The sequence below is a fragment of the Amblyraja radiata genome, chromosome 1 (assembly GCF_010909765.2).
Source record: "Amblyraja radiata isolate CabotCenter1 chromosome 1, sAmbRad1.1.pri, whole genome shotgun sequence".
In the NCBI taxonomy this organism is placed as follows: domain Eukaryota; kingdom Metazoa; phylum Chordata; class Chondrichthyes; order Rajiformes; family Rajidae; genus Amblyraja; species Amblyraja radiata.
In genome coordinates, this window is record NC_045956.1 from 142,834,719 (window position 1) to 142,857,123 (window position 22,405).

The 22,405-nt window shown below is 42.7% G+C and overlaps 1 protein-coding gene across 9 annotated transcripts in view; it reads right to left on the reverse strand.

Moving 5' to 3' along the window:
- celf4 (CUGBP Elav-like family member 4) overlaps positions 1-22,405 on the reverse strand; it is a 1,189,269-nt gene that overhangs the window by 97,491 nt on the left and 1,069,373 nt on the right. For all 9 annotated transcript variants that reach the window (XM_033032265.1, XM_033032259.1, XM_033032244.1 and 6 more), the window contains one exon: positions 14,919-15,068. In XM_033032265.1, coding sequence (XP_032888156.1) covers positions 14,919-15,068 — 150 coding nt within the window. The remainder of the gene's footprint in view (positions 1-14,918; positions 15,069-22,405) is intronic.

Genomic DNA, 22,405 nt, shown 5'->3' on the forward strand with positions numbered 1-22,405 from the left:
CCACTAGCGGGAGAGTCTAGGACTAGAGGTCGTAGTCTCAGAATTAAAGGACATTCTTTTAGGAAGGAGATGAGGAGAAATCTCTTTAGTCAGAGGGTGGTGAATCTGTGGAATTATTTGCCACAGAAGGCTGTGGAGGTCAAGTCAGTGAATATTTTTAAGGCAGAGACAAACAGATTCTTGATTAGTAAGGGTGTTAGAGGTTATGGGGAGAAAGATGGAGAATGAGGTTAAGGGGGAGAGATAGTTCAGCCATGATTGAATGGCGGAGTAGACCTGATGGGGCGAATGGCCTAATTCTGCTCCTAGAACTTATGAACTTATGAGAATGAAGTGTTTCTCTGCAATGTTTCTCCGCAAAATGGGTGTTCGAAGAACAAACATTTAAGACATCCGTGATACTTTAAACCCCAGCTTGATGGATGGAATGGCCTAATTCTACTCCTATCACTTATGATCTTGTGATCTTATGAAAGATGCATTGAAAAAAGGTCGTTTAGCAGTCAATTGGGTGACACAGGAAGGCAGTAATTGATACTATTTGGAGAGTGTGAGGGAGGTGTTTTGTGGTTAATAACATATCAGAGTGTGATTGTCATCTTGAAGACGAGCAGGACATTGCCAAAGTGAAGAGCAACAATAGGCTGCAACATCAGATGATTTGGGATAATGTCAAAAAGTTGGAATGAGTCACCAATGAAGGAAATAATTAGTGTCCTTTAACCTTGAAGCAGAGCAAGGCCAAAGGTGTAGAAGTGTGAAGCCGAGTGAGAAGTTCACAATGTTTTTTTTGTCTCTCCAAAAATGCCATTGATTATTCGTCTCGGATGGCTGTAGTGGCAAGTGATGGAAAGAATGTTACCACTGGTGGAAGAGTCTAGGACCAGAGGGGCAGAGCCTCAGAATAAAGGACGTACCTTTAGATAGACGAGGAGAAATTGCTTTAGTTAGAGGTTGGTGAATCTGTGGAATTTGTTGCCACAGAAGGCTGTGGAGGCCAAGTCAATTAATATTTTTAAGGCAGAAATGGGCAGATTCTCGATTAGAATGCGTGTCAGGAGTTTATGGGGAGAAGGCAAGTGAATGCGGTTGGGAGGGAAAAATAAATCAGCCATTATCAGCTAAGTTTAGTTTATTGTTGTCATGTGTATCGAGGTACAGTGAAAAGCTTTTGTTGCGTTCTATCTAGTCAAAGAAAAGACTATACATGATTACAATCAAGCCGTTCAACGTGTACAGATACAGGAAAAAAGGTTACTACATTTAGTGTAAGATAAATTCCGATTAATGATGGTTCAACAATCTCCAATGAGCTGGATGGGAGGTCAGGACTGCACTCTAACTAGTGAGAGGACAGTGCAGGTGCCTGAGAGCAAGCGGGAAGAAACTGTCTCTGAATCTGAATGTATGCTTTTTCAAACTTCTGTACCTCGAGCCAGATGGGAGAGGGGAGAAGAAGGAGTGATCATGCTGGTGTCCTTGCTGAGGCACCGTGAAGTGTAGATGGAATCAACGGAAGGGAGGTTTGTTTGCTTGCGACATGAGCGGAGATTGCAGGAGCCTTGATAAAGATTTTTGCTGATATTGTTCCTTTATTTAAGAAGGGAAGTAGAGAGAATCCAAACAATTATAGGCCATTGAGCCTTGTCAGTGACAGAGAAGCTATTGGAGAGATTCTTTGGTTAATGATTTACTCCCATTTGGAAGAGAATGGTTTAATTAAGGACAGTCTTTGTTTAGTTTAAGAAGGAACTGCAGATGCTGGAAAATCGAAGGTAGACAAAAATGCTGGAGAAACTCAGCGGGTGCAGCAGCATCTATGGAGCGAAGGAGATAGGCAATGTTTCGGGCCGAAACCCATCTTCAGTCTGAAGAAGGGTTTCGGCCCGAAACGTTACCTATCTCCTTCGCTCCATAGATGCTGCTGCACCCGCTGAGTTTCTACAGCATTTTTGTGTACCTTTTAGTTTAGTTTAGAGATGCAGCGTGCAAACACTGCCCTTCGGCCCACCGAGTCTGCGCCGACCAGCGATCTTCCTACACCAGCACTATCCTACATACTATGGACAATTTACTATTTATACCGAAGCCAATTTACCTACAAACCTGTATGTCTTTGGAATGTGGGAGGAAACTGGAGAACCCGGGGGAAAACTCACACGGTCATGGGAAGAATGGACAAACTCCGTACAGGCAGCACCTGTGATCAGGATCGACCAAAGGTGCTCTGTAAGACAGCAACTTTACCGCTGTGCCACTGTGCCACTGCAGTCAGCATGGCTTTGCACATCGCAGGTTGTGTCTTACTAACGTGATCGCATTTTTTGAGTATATGACAAAGGTGAGCGATGAGGATAGGGCAGTGGATGTTGTCTACATGGATTTTAGTAAGGCATTTGATAAAACCTTGCTCCAATCTATGTAGACTACATGCAACAGAAAGCATTTGAAAATGACTTACTGATAGAAGACAGTGGGTTGTGGTGGAAGGACAATATTTAGGTCTGTGGCCAGTGGAGGGATATGTGCTGGGACCTTTGTTGTTTGTCACAGATATAAATGACTCAGACGTGAATTTAGATAGGTTGGCTAGTAAATTTGCAGATGACACCAAGATTGTTTGTGGTTTGTTGAGAAGTCTGTCAAAGTACACAGTGGGATACAGATAAGTTACAGAAATGGGAGGGGGGGGGGAAATGACAAAGTTTAATCAAATGTAACGTGTTTTGCTTTGGGAGGTCAAATGTAAAGGGAAAATATACAATTAATGGCGTGACTCTTAACAACATTGATATACAGAGGGATATTGAGATCCAAGTCTCCCTGAGAGTGGCAACACAAGTAGATAGAATGGTAAAGAAGGCATATGGTATGATTGCCTTCATTGGTCAGGGCATTGAGTATAAGAGTCAGGAACTCATGATGCAGCTTACTGCCATTTTACATAGCAATTAACAGTCAATCACATCGTTATAGGTCTGCTGTCACATTTATGTCAGACTAGGGAACGAGTAGACATTTTCTTCACTGAAGATTGTTTATGACTGCAAAAGTATTTACATTTATCCAATACTTTTATGGTTATTGATATTGGATTTTTACTCCCAAGTTATTAACGACTTGAATTTAAACGTAGATGGATATAAACAGACCAAGAGTCAAGGTTCCCAAAAACCAGTCCAGCAATTTCATTATTAGTTTCCATGGCTCACAGAACTGAAGATCTGAGTATAATGCTCGTAATGTATTATGTTTGTGTGATAGCGGAGGAAGAGAGTCAATTGCTTATGCTACCTTACAATGAACTATATATAGTTTATTATTTCCTATTCCTACTTTGAAGTGCAAGCACGATTCCTCTTATTGCACCCTCTACAGTTGCACTGTAGTGATGCCATACTGCAGCTTTTCACAGTACTCAGCCAGTCAGCCAGTCAGCCAGCCAGACTGTCATTAACAGTGGTATTGGTATTAATATTGGTATTGGCATGGGTTTCATTGTATGGTGGAACAATAATATGCTTTATTAGCTGCGGTCAGCAGAGCTCAAGAAAAAATGGAATTTAATCCCAGAGTCCAAAGGAAGTAATGAAGGATTTGAACTCGCCGCTGTAATGCTTTCTGTATCCCTCAAAAGCTACATTATGCACTAGCAGTCATTTATTATTTTAGTTGGAACTGTCTTTTGTCATTTTAAAATTGAGACTTCAGGCTTGCCATTATTCACGCTACTGATTTCACATTAATAACAGTGAAGTGCAAAATGCTGCCAGCAAAGTCCAGTTCATAGTGTACGGTGCACCTGCTGAAATGTGCACAGACCCTATTGTAAGAAGTAGTTTGCCTGTACGATTTGATATGTATACCACAAGCTTTCTTCAAGATAGCTATTTTTCTATAACACAGATGGTGGTGCCCAATTTCCTACAACATTGTGCAGTTTAGTTTAAGTTTAGAGATACAGCATGGAAACAGACCATTCGGCCCACCGAGTCTATGCCGACCATCGATCCCCATACACCAGTTCTACGTTATCCCACTCTCGCAATCCTACACACTTGCGGCACTTTACAAAAGCCAATTCACATACAAGCCTGCACGCTTTTGAATGTGGGAGGAAACCGGAGTTTCCTGGAGAAAACCATTGCAGTCAAACGGAGAATGCACAAACTCCGCACAGTCGCTGTGAGACAACAGCTCTATCACTGTGCCACCCTTGGTGTAAAATCAAGAATCTAAAAGACCCAATTGTGTTTGGTGTCCGAAATGTCCTCTGCAACAAAATCTCTGAGGGTGTATCAATAATACGCCTAAGAGTCATATCAGGAAATAATTCCCGAGGTAAACACATGGCATTGTGTAAAAACAGGTTCAACACAGCCCTGATAAAGAATCATTGAACAGCAGCAACACAGAGGGACAGTATTACAGGGCCACATCTCTGCCTGAGCAACTCAACCTGCCACAGTATCCCCAGCCCTGCAATTTTCTCCTAGCCCTGCAATTTCCTTTTTTTATTTAACTAATCCATTTAGTTTAGTTTAGTTTAGAGATACAGCATGGAAACAGGCCCTTCGGCCCACCGAGTCCACGTTCACCATTGATCACCCGGTTACACTAGTTCTATGTAATTTGCCTTTCATACCCCACTCACTATGTGCCATTTACCAAGGCCAATTGACCTACAAACCTGCATGTCTTTGGGATGTAGGAGGAAACCGGAGCAACCGGGGGAAACCCATGTGGTCATGGGGAGAACGTGCAAACTCCACAATGACAGCGCCCGAGGTCAGGATTGAACCTGGGTCTCTAGTGCTGTGAGGCAGCAACTCTACCACTGTGCTACTCTGCCACCTGTTTTGAAAGCTGCAACCTGCGCAGTCCACATGATAAATGCTTGTTGATAACTAATTTCTTTCTTAATGCTGCTTTTGTTTCTTTTGCCAATGACATTAATCATGTGTCCTCAAATCAGTGAAAAAGGTCATAATCAAATTTATAAAAACAAACAAACTTTTCTCTACATTTGAAAACCATATGAATGCCAGAATTAAGATGGCAAGAGAAACAAAAATAAGTAGTATATATGTTGGACAATGACTGCAAACAAAAAAGCTGGGGGAACTCAGCAGATCAGACAGCATCTGTGGAGGGAAATGAATGATGTTTTGGGTCAGGACCCTTTTCATACTATTATCGACTGTCCATTACCCTTCATGGATGCTGCCTGACCCATTGAGTTCCTCCAGCAGTTGGCTTTTCACTCAAGATTCTAACATCTGCAGACTCTTTGTGTCTTCATTGAACAACTACAGGTTGTTTGGAAAATCTGTACAAATTATACTGCCCCGACTCTATCCTGAATCTAGTTTAGTTGGCTAAGAATGGCCAATATGTTTGGGTCATCTGCGATTGTGATGATATTTTCACCAAGAAATGCCAGTGGTTGGGGACACACACATCAATATTTGCCAGCAAGTTTGGTCTTAGTCCAAGGGTTCCCAACCTGGGGTAAATTTACCTCCAGGGGGTGAATTTCACCTACCCAAGGGGTAAATTTGTTGATTCTGGATTTGTACATATTTTTTCTCATTGACTGACTGTGTTTGGTTCTGGTATCTGTTCATCATTAGTTATTCATAAATAAGTGAAATAACATTGTTATGTGCTATTAACGTTGCCAGGGGTAAACGGGACGAAAAAAGTTGGGAACCCCTGTCTTAGTTAGTCAGGGATAGAAACGTATAAAGATTAACATAGGGACAATAACAATTACAAAAAAAATAATGGTCATATGAGTACGTAACAAATGTAATGAATATACAGCAAGAATGTAACAAATATTGGCAATCAAACTGCACCCCATTTGTCCAGGTCCAAATGATTTTTATCTCAGGTTGCTAAAGAATGGAGTTAAGGGAGAATATGTTTTTTAAAGGGGCCAAAACCAATGTATTTATACACTCCCAATGACGGGTAGAAACCCAGGTATCCAAGTTCAGTAATTAAATAGATAATAGGTAGCTAGGGAATCTAGATGGATGTATAAAATAATAAAGAAACATTAATAGAATAGAGAAACTGGTGGGAAAGTTTTCAGTGAAGGTAGATATAAAGTCATCTAATTTGAATCTAAAAAGAAAAATACAGAATTATTTTCTAAAACAGTGAGATGCTAGTAACAGAGGAGATGCACCAAAAATTGATGATTCACATGTGGAGATGATTAAAATGTCATGGAAAGACATAATAATTAATTGCAAAGATCTTTACATTTAGAGGGTGTGCAAGGGTGTAGTTATGTGTTGCTGTAGAATTAATGCAAATGCTTGCAGGCTGTTCTGAATGATACATTGGCCTTGGAGAAAATGCAGTGTCTTTATCAAAATTATACTTGAAGTGCAAAAGTTATGTTGCAAGATGAAATGTCTCAAAACTATGATATATCTCCTGAAATTTAGCACGTTATACAGTGATTTGATCATGGTTTTAAATATATCGAGGGAAACGTAACAGGCAGTTTGAAATAAAGTACACACTTTGGTGACGTAAGGACTTTGAAGCTTGGAGAAGTCACTGGAAGCTGTAAAGCTTGTTTATATATTTTTTGATAAAAATATATATTCTATAATCTTTTGTGTTTTATTGCAAAAGTTGCATGAACTGTTCAAGATAGTTTTCCATTTCTTATGGTTGCCACCACTAGGGAGCAGCAGAATCACCTTTTGTAACGTTATAATCAGGCACATCCCATTCTATTGATACAAACAGTGGACACCTCTTTTCCCTTTCTCTCAAAATCTGCAGCTTTATGTCTATATCTTGCCCTCTTGGACGTTGGCATTAATTAATCTATAGCTCAACATCTTTCTCCATTGACATAGGTAATTTCTTTTAAAAAAAGAAAAATGGCATTCCTTTTAATTGCTAATAAAATGATTTGTCTGACATTTAGTGATGGGAATCTTTCTGAAGGTCCACTGCCCCACAAATAACTAATAAAGTTAATTTATAAATAAATTCACTGCCTTCTCATTTTTACAGCCTCTTTTCCTGCCTAACTTGCTCATTTCCTAACTCACTCCAAAGAACCTTTGTTTGTTACGTTTGTTTTATCTACAATATTTGTTTTATCTAAATTGACCCTCCCTTATGGGCCTGTCCCACATACGCGACTTTTTCGGCGATTGCCGGCACCCGTCATAGGTCGTTGCAGGTCGCTGAAAAGTTTCTACATGTTGAAAGTCCAGCGGCGACCAGAACAAGGTACGACTCTTTGGGCGACTACTCACGACCATACAGGCTTCACCCCACGACATGTCGCCAGGGTGTCGCCTGTATGGTTGTGAGTAATCTCCTCAGTCACCCAAAGAGTCGTAGTGTCTTTCTGGTTGCCACTAAATTTTCAACATGTTACAACAAAGTCGCGTAAGTGGGACAGGTCCATTAAGCAGCAATTCAGTCAAAATTCTCACCCTTTTTGAACTACTATCTACCTCTGGTGACCCTCGGACTATTGTTGATTGGACTTTGCTGGCTTTACCTTGCACTAAATGTTATTCCCTTATCGTGTATCTATCTATACACTGTAAATGGCTCAATTGTAATTATGTATTGTGTTTCTGCTGATTGAAAAGCAAGCAACAAAAGATTTGCACTGTACCTCGGTACATTTGACAATAAAATAAACTGTTAAAGTGTTTTAGTTCTGGCATCCTTACTTCACCAGTGCCCTTGCTGTGGCTCCCACCCATGCTAAACCAGGCCTTCCAGCCTCAGTTCTGCTTGTGATTATCCTCCAATACCATCTGCTGTTTCCTCCACTGGACGTCAGTGCCATCCCACCAATGGCACCATGTTTACAGGGAAACACAATCTAGGAGCACCAGGAGCAGGCAAAGGCAACCAATGTGGAAACTCCTAACATAGAACATAGAACTGCACAGGAATATAGAAACATAGAAACATAGAAATTAGGTGCAGGAGTAGGCCATTCGGCCCTTCGAGCCTGCACCGCCATTCAATATGATCATGGCTGATCATCCAACTCAGTATCCCGTACCTGCCTTCTCTCCATACCCTCTGATCCCCTTAGCCACAAGGGCCACATCTAACTCCCTCTTAAATATAGCCAATGAACTGGCCTCAACTACCCTCTGTGGCAGAGAGTTCCAGAGATTCACCACTCTCTGTGTGAAAAAAGTTTTTCTCATCCCGGTTTTAAAGGATTTCCCCCTTATCCTTAAGCTGTGACCCCTTGTCCTGGACTTCCCCAACATCGGGAACAATCTTCCTGCATCTAGCCTGTCCAACCCCTTAAGAATTTTGTAAGTTAGAACCTCTTTGGCCGACAAGGTTTGTGCCCAACATGGTGTCAAGTTAAACTGATCTCATCTGTCTGCACATGGTGCACATCCCTCCATTCCCTGCACTCCCATTCCCTTGAAATAAGCAGACATGGAACTGATGGGAGCATCATAAGGTCCAGTATAGATTCAGTGGACTGAATACTCTCTTTCATTGCCATAAGCAAATATGAGCTAATCTAAGCATTGTTCCATTGACATTTATGGTTTGCTCTTTGAAGAGTTAGTGCCCTGAAAGATAAAGTAGAACATCAGATCCTTCCTTTGAGGGTGAAAATGTAAAAAAACTACAAGGCATAGCCTTAAGATAAGAAGGGCAATGCTTAAAGGAGTTATTATGCGCGGAGAGTGGTGGGCAGTCGGAATGTGCAGTCAGGGCTGCAGGTGGAGTGTGGTGTGTGTGGTAGATATGATAGTGGTGTTTAAGAGAGGCACCATGGATATGCAGGGAATGGGTATGGATCATGTGCAAACAGATTAAATTCCTTAATCCTGGCATCATGTTTGGCACAGACATTGTGGGCTGAAGGGCGTGTTCCTGTCTTTGTCTATTCTATGTTTTATGTAATCATCCACCACTAAGTAATAGCCATCATTTGCATCATCTTGAAAGCTCAGATGCAGATGACATTTGGAGTGCTGTAGAATGAGGGCATTGTGATTTTCAGGACATCTTCTTCCCAAGGTGGCACATTTGCTGGATGTTGAGAGAGTGGAATCCTCCCCAGCCCAGGTCAAGTGCTGCGTACAATGTCTGCATGGTGATCAAGTGCAGGGCAGCACAGTGACACAGCAGTAGTGTTGCTGCCTTACAGCACCAGAGACCCAGGTTCGATCCTGACTGTCTGTACAGAATTTGTACATTCTCCCTGTGAGCGCATGGTTTTTTTCCAGGTGCTCCAGATTCCCCCCCAAACTCCAAAGACATAGAAACATAGAAACATAGTAAATAGGTGCATGAGTAGGCCATTCGGCCCTTCGAGCCTGCATCGCCATTCAATATGATCATGGCTGATCATCCAACTCAGTATCCTGTACCTGCCTTATCTCCATACCCCCTGATCCCTTTAGCCACAAGGGCCACATCTAACTCCCTCTTAAATATAGCCAATGAACTGGCCTCAACTACCTTCTGTGGCAGAGAATTCCAGAGATTCACCACTCTCTGTGTGAAAAATGTTTTTCTCATCTCGGTCCTAAAAGATTTCCCCCTTAACCTTAAACTGTGACCCCCTTGTTCTGGACTTCCCCAACATCGGGAACAATCTTCCTGCATGTAGCCTGTCCAACCCCTTAAGAATTTTGTAAGTTTCTATAAGACGTACAAGTTTGTAGGTTAATTGGCTTATGTAAATTGTAAATTATCCCTTGGTGTAGGATTGCGCTATTGTGATGCGGGGTGATCGCTGGTGGGCGTGGACTCGTTGGGCTGAAGGACCTGTTACCGCACTATATCTCTGAAGTCAAGTTACTAAAGTAAAATGTGCAATGCCATGAAACCGGCTGCTCTTTGGCAAAAAGGGTGAAATGTAGTCAGGACTCCATGAAAAGTGAACTCCACTGAACTTTCCTTCAGATAGAGGGTATCATTGAATAAAGGCCACTGTGAAACACTGGTGGTAAATAGAAGATGTGGCTGACTGAAGAGAGAGTCATGGGCTCTGTCACAGTTATTGTACGAAGCTCTGAGTTTGTAGCTGAGCTGTAAATGGCAGCAGATGGCGAATTTCAGTGGAGTTATTGGGGAGCATAAAACTGCAGATGTTTGAAACCTGATGAAAGATCATCGACCTGAATTGTTAAATACGTTTTTCTCTCCACAGATACCGTTTGACCTTCTATCTCCAGATTGTTCTGTTTTTATTTCTGTGATGATGTTTACTGAAGCATATAATCTCACACATTGTTTAGTGACAAGACACAAACTTGAGGGCATAGCTTTAAGGTAAGAGAGGCAATGTTTAAAGGAGCTGAGTGGCACATTACATTTCACGTAATGTATGGTTGCCTTGAACACACTGCCATGGCTGCTGGTGTAGGCAGATAAGATGGTGGTGTTTAGGAGGCTTTTAGATAGGGACATGGATATACAGGGAATGGAGGGATATGGATCATGGATCACAGGTTTGCAGAGTGCTCGTCTCTCCTTGCACCTCTTCCTCTCCCTTTCTTCCTCCACCTCCTCTCCCCTCCAAGAGCTTATCCGACCCAGTTTATCCTCTTATTGTTATCCCCATGTGGAGAGGATGTTTCAACTAGTGGGAGAGTCTGGGACTAGGTCATAGCCTCAGAATTCAAGGATGTTCCTTTAGGAAAGAGAAGAAGAAATTTCTTTAGTCAGAGGGTGGTGAATCTGTGGAATTATTTGCCGCAGAAGGCCATGGAGGCCAAGTCAATGGATATTTTTTAACTCAGAGATAGATAGATTCTTGATTAGTATGGGTGTCAGGGGTTGTGGGGAGAAGGCAGGAGAATGGGGTTGGGAGAGAGAGATAGATCAGCCATGATTGAATGGCAGAGTATACTTGATGGGCAGAATGGCCTAGTTCATTGGCTATATTTAAGAGGGAGTTAGATGTGGCCCTTGTGGCTAAGGGGATCAGAGGGTATGGAGAGAAGGCAGGTACGGGATACTGAGTTGGATGATCAGCCATGATCATATTGAATGGCGGTGCAGGCTCAAAGGACCGAATGGCCTACTCCTGCACCTAATTTCTATGTTTCTATGTTTCTATGGCCTAATTCTGCTCCTATCACATGATCTTATAACCCACCATGCTTGTTCTCAATCAAAGCTTTTCAGAGAGAATTCATGACAGTGAAATAGACTGGTCTGCCCCATGCCTCAGTCACATCAGACATAGTCAGAGAGTCATAGAGTGAAACAGTGTGCAAACAGGGCCTTCGGCCCAACTTGCCCACACCAGCCACCATGTCCCATCTACACTAGTCTCACATGCCTGCTTTTAGTCCATATCCCTCCAAACTTGTCCTGTCCATGTACCTGTCTGACTGTTTCTTAAACGTTGGGATTGTCCCAGCCTCAACTACCTTCTCTGGAAGCTTGTTCCATACACCCACCACCCTTTGTGTGAAAAAGTTACCCCTCGGATTCCTATTAAATCTTTTCCCCTTCACTTTGGACCTATGTTCTCTGGTCCTCAATTCCCTTACTCTGGGCAAGAGACATGTCCCTATTGCTCAGCTCCAGGGCAGTCTGGGTCAGAAAGGTTCCCCATTCTGGTAAGTTTATGATCTCAACAAGCTCAGCAACAACTGCAAGCTGCATTTTTCACTCAGTAAAATCCAGGCCTTGAAGTTTACATTTATTCCAAAGCTAACATCTCAGAGCAATTCAGACATCAGACATCATTTCTTTACTCAGAGAGTGGTAGCTGTGTGGAATGAGCTTCCAGTGAAGGTGGTGGAGGCAGGTTCGTTTTTATCATTTAAAAATAAATTGGATAGTTATATGGATGGGAAAGGAATGGAGGGTTATGGTCTGAGCGCAGGTATATGGGACATGGGGAGATTATGTGTTCGGCACAGACTAGAAGGGTCGAGATGGCCTGTTTCCGTGCTGTAATTGTTATATGGTTATATGGTTATATCATTATCCTATTATTTCATTGAGAGCGAGTGAGAATCAATTTGTGCCAATCTTTAAACCTCAATTACTCTGTGCAACAAATTTACTTCCTTCAGGAAGTAGGTTGGAGATGATGAAACTAGAAAACACAATGCGTACATAATGGTGAAGGTATAGTGGAGAAAAACTAGGGAATTTGGGACTGTTAATAGAGATGTCTTAAAGAGATAATATTATGGTTGAGGAGGTACTAGACGTTCTAAGGTGTATGAAGGTAGATAAATCCCCCAGGGCTAGTTCAGAAATATTCGGGGATGCTGTGGTAAGCTTAGAGAAGAAATTGCAGGAACCAGAGTAAGATCTTCACAGTGAATGGTAAGATCCTTTAGAATGTTGTAGAGTAGAGGGATCTAGGAATACATGTAGATAGTTCCCAGAAAGTAGAGTCATAGGTAGATAGGGTGGGAAAGAAGATTTTTGGTACAATGACCTTCATCAGTCAGGGTATTGAGTACAGAAGTTAGGATGTTACGTTATGATGTTGGTGAAGTCACATTTGGAGTACTGTGTTCAATTTTGGTCGCACTGCTGGAGGAAGGATGTCATTAAACTGGAAAGGGTAAAGAGAAGATATATGGGGATGGTGCCAGGACTTGAGAGCCTGACCTGTAGGGTGAGGTTGAGCAAGTTACTTCCTTGGAGCTCAGGACGCTGAGAAGTGATGTTATCGAGGTGTATAAAAATCACCAGGGGAATACAAAGTTTTTTTATGCTGAACAGGAGAATCATGAATGAGAGGACATAGGTATAAGATGAGAAGGGCAAGATTTAATACAAACCTCAGGGCAAATTTTTTTCGCTCTGAGGATGGAGGGTATATGGAATGAGCTGCCAGAGGGGGTAGTTGAGGCAGGTACTATAACAGCATTCAAATAACACCTGGACAGGTACCTTTATAGGAAAGGTTTGGAGGGATATGGACATCTTAGTTGGCATGTGTTGGCATGAGGCATCTTGGTTGGCATGGACGAGTTGTTTTGAGGGGCATGTTTCTGTGCTGTGTAATTCTATGACCATTTAGTGGTCTGATGGTTGTCCCACCATATCAAAAGTCAGTTACAACTGAGACTGTCTGGGCATTAATGGAATCAAAACTGTGTTATTCCAGAGTAATCCTTCCTCGATGTCAGATTTGCAGGGTGTAGGAATGAACTACAGATGGTGGTTTACACTGAAGATAGACATGAAATGCTGGAGGAACTCAGTGGGACAGGCAGCATCTCTGCAGCGAAGGAATGGGTGACGTTTCGGGTCGAGACCCTTCTTCAGACTGGAGAGAGGGAAACAAGATATGGAACGGTATAGAGAACACATAAAGTGTGAAAAGAACAGATCAAAGCCAACGATGATCAAACAAGGGTGGTCACGGACTCAAGTGCACCTATGGCTAATGGGGTAGAGTGGAAGGATCTTGGACTGTTGACTCACCAACATCGGTGGGATTCCCTCAACAAGGGTTCTTGTATGGTGTGGGTGGGAGATGTAGTGAAAGTAAACAGGCATGCATATGTGCTGCAAGGGATGGGAAATTGGGCATGAGTTGTCAACACTAGTGTGGTTTAAGGAGAGATTGGAGCCTGGCAAAAATGGTTGTAAATGATGTATTCTCCAAATTAAATCATGTTTTAATCATATAGCACTGAATAAAACAGTGTTATGTAATCCCATTTCTGGGCTTACAGCCAGTACTTTTTTTCAGATAAGACACATTCCATTTCTCCAGATGGATGTGTTTAGATGGCAAATTTAGGAAGTAAAGGGCTATTTGCTAACACATTGCACTGCTTTGTCCCCTTAGTACTTGCATTACAAGGAATTTTCCAGCACTCCAAGGATATTATCCAGATGAAATGTACTAATTATCTCACAACGACTCTGTTTTTTCAAAATTAATATGTGTTGAGCCAAACAACAGTAATATGTTCGCCATGTCTCAGGAATAGCATTATTATTCATGTCTCTGAAGGTTGATGGTTCTGACCCACTTAAGTACAGGATTTGGGTTGACACAAAGTGCATGGCAGTCCAATAATAAGCCATGTTGCAAGTTGGAACTATTGCCTTTCAGATGAGTGATGTCAAACTAAGAGCAGCTCTCCCCTATGGTGGTGGTAAAAGATTGGATGTCACTATTTTAATAAACAACGGGGTGGTTCTCTCCAATGTCCGGCCAGCATTTATCCTCAACTAATTGTATAGAATTGCAGTGTGAACATTAGCTGTTGCGTCTCCCACAGTAAAAATATACTTAATTATCTGTGTGGGCTTCAGGGCGTCTGAAGTCATGCAAAGATGCTAAGTAAATTAAAGCACGTTTTGACATGGAGCGTAAATAGTGTAGTTGGCTCAATATTTGAAAGGAGAAAAGAAACAAATTAACCTTTCAGTTACAGGTTTCTTGATATAAATTTGACTATGGAATGCTGTCCATTCCATGGTCCAGGAATACTGTCCATTCTTGTTGTTCTTTTGGCCATGACTTCTAGTGTTAACACTACTCATAACCTCATCTGCCTTGTTAAAAACTGGTTAAAAAATTGGCTGCGTTTTTTAACGTATCTAAGATATCAATCCATATTTATTATGCTGTCATAATGTGTCTTTTTGTGGGCAGAATAAATTTATATTCATAATGCTCTGATTAAACGATTTATTTGGGATAGCAGTTGCTGTTAAACATTTCACAATCTCTCAGTGACAGTGAACGAACTAAATCTTGAAGATGTGTGATGCAGAGCCATAGAGGTAATTCCAGTGTCTGGTCAGAATAAACACCAAAAATTCCCTCTGCCATGCACACACCTGGAAAGCTGACAAAACAGTCTTTTCCCGAATCTGAGCAAATTAGTTCGTCCCTGTCTCCCACTCTCAGTACAACGTATATGAAGACAGTAAATGTGTACCTGGGTAGGGATGGATTCCATTGGCAAAGACGGCTTCTGCTGTGGGCTGTCCATTAGCCTGTGGGGGGAGGCCGGTAAATCCATTTACTCCAATTGGAGAAGGAATGCTAGGCACGGCTGGTGCGGTGATACCAGGAGGTGTGCTCCCGCCTGAAACACATACACAGCAAATCATGCATCTCAAGCTACGACCATATCGAGCAAAAATATTTCACTTTTGCAGCGGATGCAAGGAACTGCAGGTGCTGGTTTACAACAACAAAAAAACACAAGAGTGCTGGGGTAATTCAGCGGGCCAGGCAGCATCTCTGAAGAACATCGATAGGCGACATTTCTAGTCGATACCCTTCTTCAGACTGGTTAGATTAGCCAGACCATTCCCAGGGAAACAGCAGAAGCTACAACAAAGAATTTGATGTTGATAAATTTGCAATGATGAAGCTCAAAAAAATGTGACAATGGTATTAAACGTAGGGTACCTTGTTATGCAGCAAACTGTTTTTAATGCATAAGATTATTAGAAACGGGAACCTCTCAGCCCTTTGAGCCTGCTGGAGCATTCAATTAGATTGTGACTCACCCAACTTCCCACGTCCATTTCTGCTTCCAAACCTCAAATCCCCTGATTCTCTTATGATTAAATAACAAGGTTATCTTTGATTAGAAGGTCAGCCTCCACAGCTTCCTGAGACAAAGCTTCCAAAGACTTGTAGCTAGTTTCTTCGTAATGGTGTTCCCTTTTTTCAAAAGGGGCAATAGGGGTAAGCCTGGAAGGTGTAGGCTGGTGAGCATCACATCAGTAGTAGGGAAATAGTTGGAGAAGCTTGTGAAAAGATTGTGAGGGACAGTATTCATGTTCACTTGAAAAGGAAGGATAGATTAGGGGGACTGAGCTTGGCTTTGTTACAGGGAAGATCATGTATGAACAAAGCAATTGGTATTTTAGGGGTGGTAACTAGGAGAATTGATGAAGGCAGAGTGGTAGACATTGCCTCAGTCTCCTCAGGAAGTGGAGGTGTTGGTGTGGATCAGGGGTGTTGCCGAACACAACCCGACAGTATGTTTTCTACAGTGCATCTGTAGAAGTTTGTATGGGTCATAGGAGACATGCTGAATTTCCTCAATCTCCTGAGGAAGTAGAGGTGTGAGTGTGTCTTCTTGGCTGTCACATCAATGTGGTTGGCCCATGATAGATCATTGCTAATATTAACGCCAAGAAACTTGAAGCTCTCAACCATTTCAGACATCGGCACCATGGATGCTGTTTGGGGCATGTACTCCATCATTATTCCTGAAGTCAATAACTTGATCTTTCATTTTGCTGACATTGAGGGAGAGCATGTTGTCCTGACACCATGTTACTAAGTTCTCTATCACCTTCCTGCACTCCGTCTTGTCATTGTACTGAGAAGATATCCTTGTGGGGCACTGGTGTTGAGATTTAATGTGGAGATGGTGTTGTCACATATCCTCACCGATTGAGGTCAGTGGATCAGAAAGTCGAGGATCCAGTGTCAGAAGGGGGAGCTGATTCCATGATCATGGAGTTTGGAGATGAATTTAGATGGGATTACAGTGTTGAAGGCAGAGCTATCGTCAAATAGGAAGTGTGTAGGAAAGAACTGCAAGATGCTAGTTTAAATCGAAGGTAGTCAAAAAATGCTGGAGTAACTCAGCGGGACAGGCAGCATCTGTGGAGCAGCATCGCATTCCTTCTCTCCAGAGATGCTGCCTGTCCCGCTGAGTCAATAAATAGGAGTCTGATGTAGAAGTCCTTGTTGTCCGGGTGCTCCAGAGATGACTTAATTTGTGCTGGCTTATAATCGCCAGCTACTCGAAGCACTTCATGATGATGGATATCAGAGCCACTGGACAATGGTCATTAAGCATACTTATACTTTCCTTCAGCACCGGGATGAAAGTGGGCTTTTAGAAGCAGATGGGCTCTTCAGATTGTAGTGGTGAGAAGGTAAGGATGCCTGTGAATACCTCTGCCAGCTGATCCGCACAGGTCCTCACCATGTGGCCATGGACTCAATCCGGGCCGGTTGTTTTCTGTGGATTCACTCTCAGGAAGGCCGATCTTAAGTCTGCCTCAGTAACCATTGGAACTGGTGCATCTGTGACTGGTGGTGGTGGTGATGGCGGTGGTGGGGGTGTGGTGGTGGTGTTGGGGTGGGGGGGGGGGGGGGGGTGCATTCCACCAGGGGCCTTCTGTTGAAATTGGACATAGAATGCTTTGAGTTTATTGAATAGGAAAGAACTGCAGATGCTTGTTTAATTTGAAGGTAGACCCAAAATGCCGGAGTAACTCAGCGGGACAGGCAGCATCTCTGGAGAGAAGGTATGGGGATGGACCCATTGTTGCCAGCGATAATAATACAACTTTCCTTATATATATGATATCTGTCCAACTGTTATGGAAATGTCACTTCATGCTCATAATTGTCTGGAAAGGTTTCTTTTTGGCAATGCTAGTGCATGTTGAAAGACCAACTATTTATTTGTCCATGTTTGTTTGTCCATGTTGGAAGACTTCAGGGCAAGGTTACTGAAGGTTTTTTTTTTAAACCAGTGCAAATATTTCTGTTCCAGTCCAGTAATGCTTGAATGGATCTTTGAAGGCTTGCTTAAGTGGTTGCTTCACAAAAGATGTGCGTGGCTAATAGCACATACATCAAAAGTTAAGACTTAGTGTAGAAAGAAAGAACTGCAAATGCTGGTCTATACTGAATATAGACACAAAGTACTGGAATAACTCAGCAGGTCAGGTACCATCTCTGGAGAAAAAGGATGGGTGATGTTTTGGGTCGGGACCCTTCTTCAGACTGTGAAGAAAGTCAAGAATGTTGCATATGCTGCTAATAATATTTGCTCCACTATACAATTTCTGCAAAATTGTTTGCCATGGCTGAAACGAGACTGGAAATCACCATCAATCACGTTTAGTCTAACAAAACAATACATGGTACTTCACATAAAACAACGCGACGAGAGAGAACTTGGAATCAAGCTTCAATCATACTTTTAGACATGCCTTAACAATAGAATGTAAGATTAGAGAAGTGGAGAGGTGCGGGAGGAAAGTTTAAAGGTTAGCACCTTGCCAGCTAATTGTGTTGAAAGCATCGACGGAGATTCTAACCCTACGTGACAGTAAATTGGCAGTGTGTTGAACAATCCTTCAGTTTTGCCACCAAGGGACATGGTAGTATTGTTATTAAGTTACTACATTAGCAGTATGAGTCCTGGATGATTGATCCCTAAACCTAGTTTGAATCCCCCACGAGAGCTGGGAATTTAAACTCAGGTAATTAAGATAATCTGGGATTCGAGAACGAAAAAAGCTAGTAATAGTCAGCATGAAACCACTGGATTGTTGCAAGAAAACATTTGATTTGCTAAATCCTTCTTAGAAGCAGATCTCCCCATCCTTAGCTTTTCTGGTCTATAGGCGACTCTACTGCTGAGAAAATCATTTATTCCAGCACTGAAAATCTTCGCCATTTCAAAGGAACTCTTAGAACTAATGATCTTTATTGGACCCGACCCTACTGGTACAGCTGTGAGTACTGACAGAAGAAGGAAGAGTGGCAGTGGGCTGGGGGGAGAGGAGGGTGGGGGGTGGGGGGGGTGGAGGGGGGGGGGGGGGGGGGGGGGGGGTGAGGGGTAAGGCTGAAACTGAGGGATTCCAGGTACCCCCTTTCTCCAGCATACTTCCAGGTAACATTCAATCACTCGAGAACAAGCTGAAAGAACAAGGCTGCTGTTTCAAAACAAGATCAGGGACTGCTGTGTTCTTTGTAGAAACTGAGAAATATAGGAGAATAGGTGCAGGAGTAGGCTATTTGGCCCTTCGAGCCAGCACCGCCATTCAATAGCTGATCATCTAAAATCAGTACCTCATGATCATCTAAAATCAATACCCCACAGAAACATGGCTCACCCTGCTATATAACCTGAGGTTTCCTTCATTTATTGTATGGACCATATGGAATCCTCAGGCAAGGGGAAAGGCAGCGCTGTCTGCTTTTTGGTCAATGCTTTGTGGTGATGCTGCCTGACCTGCTAAGTTACTCCAGTACATTGTGTCTTTTCCTGGTGTACTGTTGTGATGATCTTAGATCAATTCTGCTCGCCTGAACTGGAATGATTGTTCATAACATTTTGTCACCTTTATCAACCAAGGGAATTCACCTCTACCTTCTTGTTGGTGGTCTACATGATAATGCCACAGTGGTACTCGTTGAATTAGACTCAATTGTCAATGCTCTGGAAACAGAGAAGCATGATGTTTTGTAGAGCAGGAGGCTTCAAACTAACTTCAAGAACGTACTTCTCAAACACCATCAGCAGGTCTCTAGTTCCACACGGAGATTTGACACTCTAGTTTAATTTAGTTTAGTTTATTGTCATGTGTATTGAGGTACAGTGATAAGATTTTGTTGCTTGCTAACCAGTCAGCTGGAAGACAATACGTGATTACAATCAAGCCGTCCATGTACACCCATTGCTCCATCCCTCAACCTCATTTTAGCTGGTCTGATCACCTGTCAGTGCTGCTTCTGCCAGCTTACAGACAGAGACTGAAGTTCAAAGCACCAATGAAGAGAACGATACAGCGGTGGCCTAAGGAGGCTGAGGGTTTACGTCTGGACTGCCTTGAGTTCATGGACTAGACGATGTTCAAAATCACTTCATCCAGCCTGACTGAGTATAACAAAGTCGGCTTCAGTTTCATTAAGAAATGCGTTGACAATTGCACTATAACAAGGATAATTAGAATAGACACAAAGTGCTGGAGTAACTCAGTGGGTCAGGCAGCATTCACATAACATCTTTTGGTCTGTTCGATGGTTGAGGATGGCCTCTGCGCAGTTTGGGTGCATGGACTTTGCTCTACATCCAGCAATGGAGCCAGTTATCTTCCTGGTGGACGGAGATGCCAGAGAAGTAGAACTGTTTCCTCTCTACCCAAATCTGCCAGAAATCCCACATAAAGCTCATCCATCTGTTCTTCAATAATTTGATCCAAGAAAGTATATTTGGAAGACTTTGATGGTGCTGAAGTCCACTGCACTACTGCTACTGAGAAAATTCTGCCAGTGCATCTCATTTTAATATTGGAAATGCTTGCAACATTTTGGAGGTCAGGTAGCATCTGTGCAAGAAAAGAAAGCTTAATTTAAGGAGAATATCCTTCAGAATTGACTGACTGGCTGAGTGTTTCTAGTATAGGTTTCCTGGATAAGGAATGTTTTGCTCTTTGTCTGCTGGTAACGGTGATTTGTCATTCTTACGAATGTTTATTCCTGATTTTAATAAATGGCAGTTGTCCTGGCCGAGCTCTAACTTTGGCCAGGACAAATTCTAATTTCTTTTCTTTAACTCTTTTGTCAACTGTTTGCGGCTTATTCGTTTACTTACATCAGACACCACATCCTTGTGAACGGTCAGTGGCTTTCAGTAGTGGGCACGATTTATTTCATTCCCCTTACATGTTTTTCCTCTACATGCTCAATTTTTGTAAGGTGTCCTTGAGACTCTTGAAAGGCGCCCATAAATAAAATTTATTATTATTATTATTATACCTTGGCAGCACTGTCTTCAGATAGGTCAACACTGATGGCGAAGTCCAGAACAGGAAGCAAAAGCCAGATTTACATACAGGATATAGAAGACCGACACATAAAGTGTGGGAACGAAGAGGAATCAGTCGCAAACCAAGCGGAAGGGGTGGCGGCATATTGGCAGTGCTGTGGCAGAGCTGCTGCCTTACAGCGCCAGATACCCAGGTTCGATCCTGACTATGGGCGCTGCCTGTATGGAGTTCTTACGTTCTCCCTGTGACTGCGTGGGTTTTCCCTGGGTGCTCCAGTGTCCTCCCACATTCGAAAGACGTACGTTATCTGGCTTCGGTAAAATTGTAAATTGTCCCTAGTGTGTAGTGTTGACCAATGCTGGTGTATGGCTTGATTGCTGGTCAGTGCGGACCCGGTGGGCCGAAGGGCCTGTTTCCACGCTGTATCTCTAAAGTCTAAAGAGCATCATACTATTGTTATACGCACTTTACTCTATGATTGCAAGATATGGATAATGTACAGCTGACATGCCAGGCAGCCGAACCACTTCCACATGACCTGGCTCCACAGAGTACTTCACATCAAATGGCAAGACAAGATTCGAGATGCAAAGATTCTGATAAGGGATTTCATCTGAGGAGAGGAAACCATTTATAATGTGGGTGATGGGAAGACCAGATCAAAGGAAATTCGGCAGTGAGCGACTGGAAATGGGAGAATGTCAACATAGGGGTAGATTCATGGATGTCACCAATTTGAAAATGGCAAGCCAGAAAATGGATGGAAGCCCAGAGAGTAGTCAAAAAAATATATGGGAGATGTCACAGAGGTTTAGAGGCAGAGAGGAGATCAATGAACAAGGGAAAGGGGAGGGGCAGCAGAATGGCTAAACAGATAGTCAAAGCAAAGCAAGAAACATAGAAACATAGACACATAGGAAAATAGGTGCAGGAGTAGGCCATTTGGCCGTTCGAGCCATTCAATATGATCATGGCTAATCATCTAAAATCAATACTCCGTTCCTGCTTTTTCCTCATATCCCTTGACTCCTTTAGCCCCAAGAGCTGAATCTCTCTCTCTTGAAAACATCCAGTGAATTGGCCTCCACTGCCTTCGGTGGCAGAGAATTCCACAGATTCACAACTCTCTGTGAAGTTCACAAAATATCCTTCTACATCCTATTGGTAGTGAGACAGAGAACAGAATTTATGGAGATGATTCACAGTGGGGCAAAACACCTCAGTTATTCATCAGATTCACCTTTAAGTCGTGAGTAATTTGGTAATGGAGAACAAGACCTAATCGCACTTGTTCCTGCCAGATCCGTCGACAGATGGCTATATTCACAATGTACTTGAAATCATAAAGTCATCGGGCCGCACAGTCATGCAGCTCCTTCAACCCAACATGTCCATGGCAGCCATTGTGCTGATCTATACTGACCCCATTTACCTCCAGAATCAGTGCAGAAGAGGTTAGAAATATCTGGAGGTTGCAAGATCCAAGGAACTGGTCAGAAAAATACATCAATACCAGGAAATTCTCTGAAACACAAAATGTGTTTATAAAAGGCAACTTGCACTTTTTGGGACTTCCTTAACAGCTTCTCATCCAATGAATTGCTTTTAAATGCAACTGAAATATAATGTGAGAAAATGCAAATTGAGAGTCATTGGGAACTCCAAGCTGCAGGAGCTACGATCGCCCCGACACGGGAACTTCGATCGCCCCGACACGGGGGCTTCGATCGCCCCAACTTCGACCGCCGGCTGCATGGAGCTTTGATCGCCCCAACGGATGGTTCGACTGCCCCGACCGTGGGAGAAAAATGAGGGAAGAGGATTAGACTTTATTGCCTTCCATCACAGTGAGGAATGTGGGGCATTTGCTGTGGTGGATGTTTAT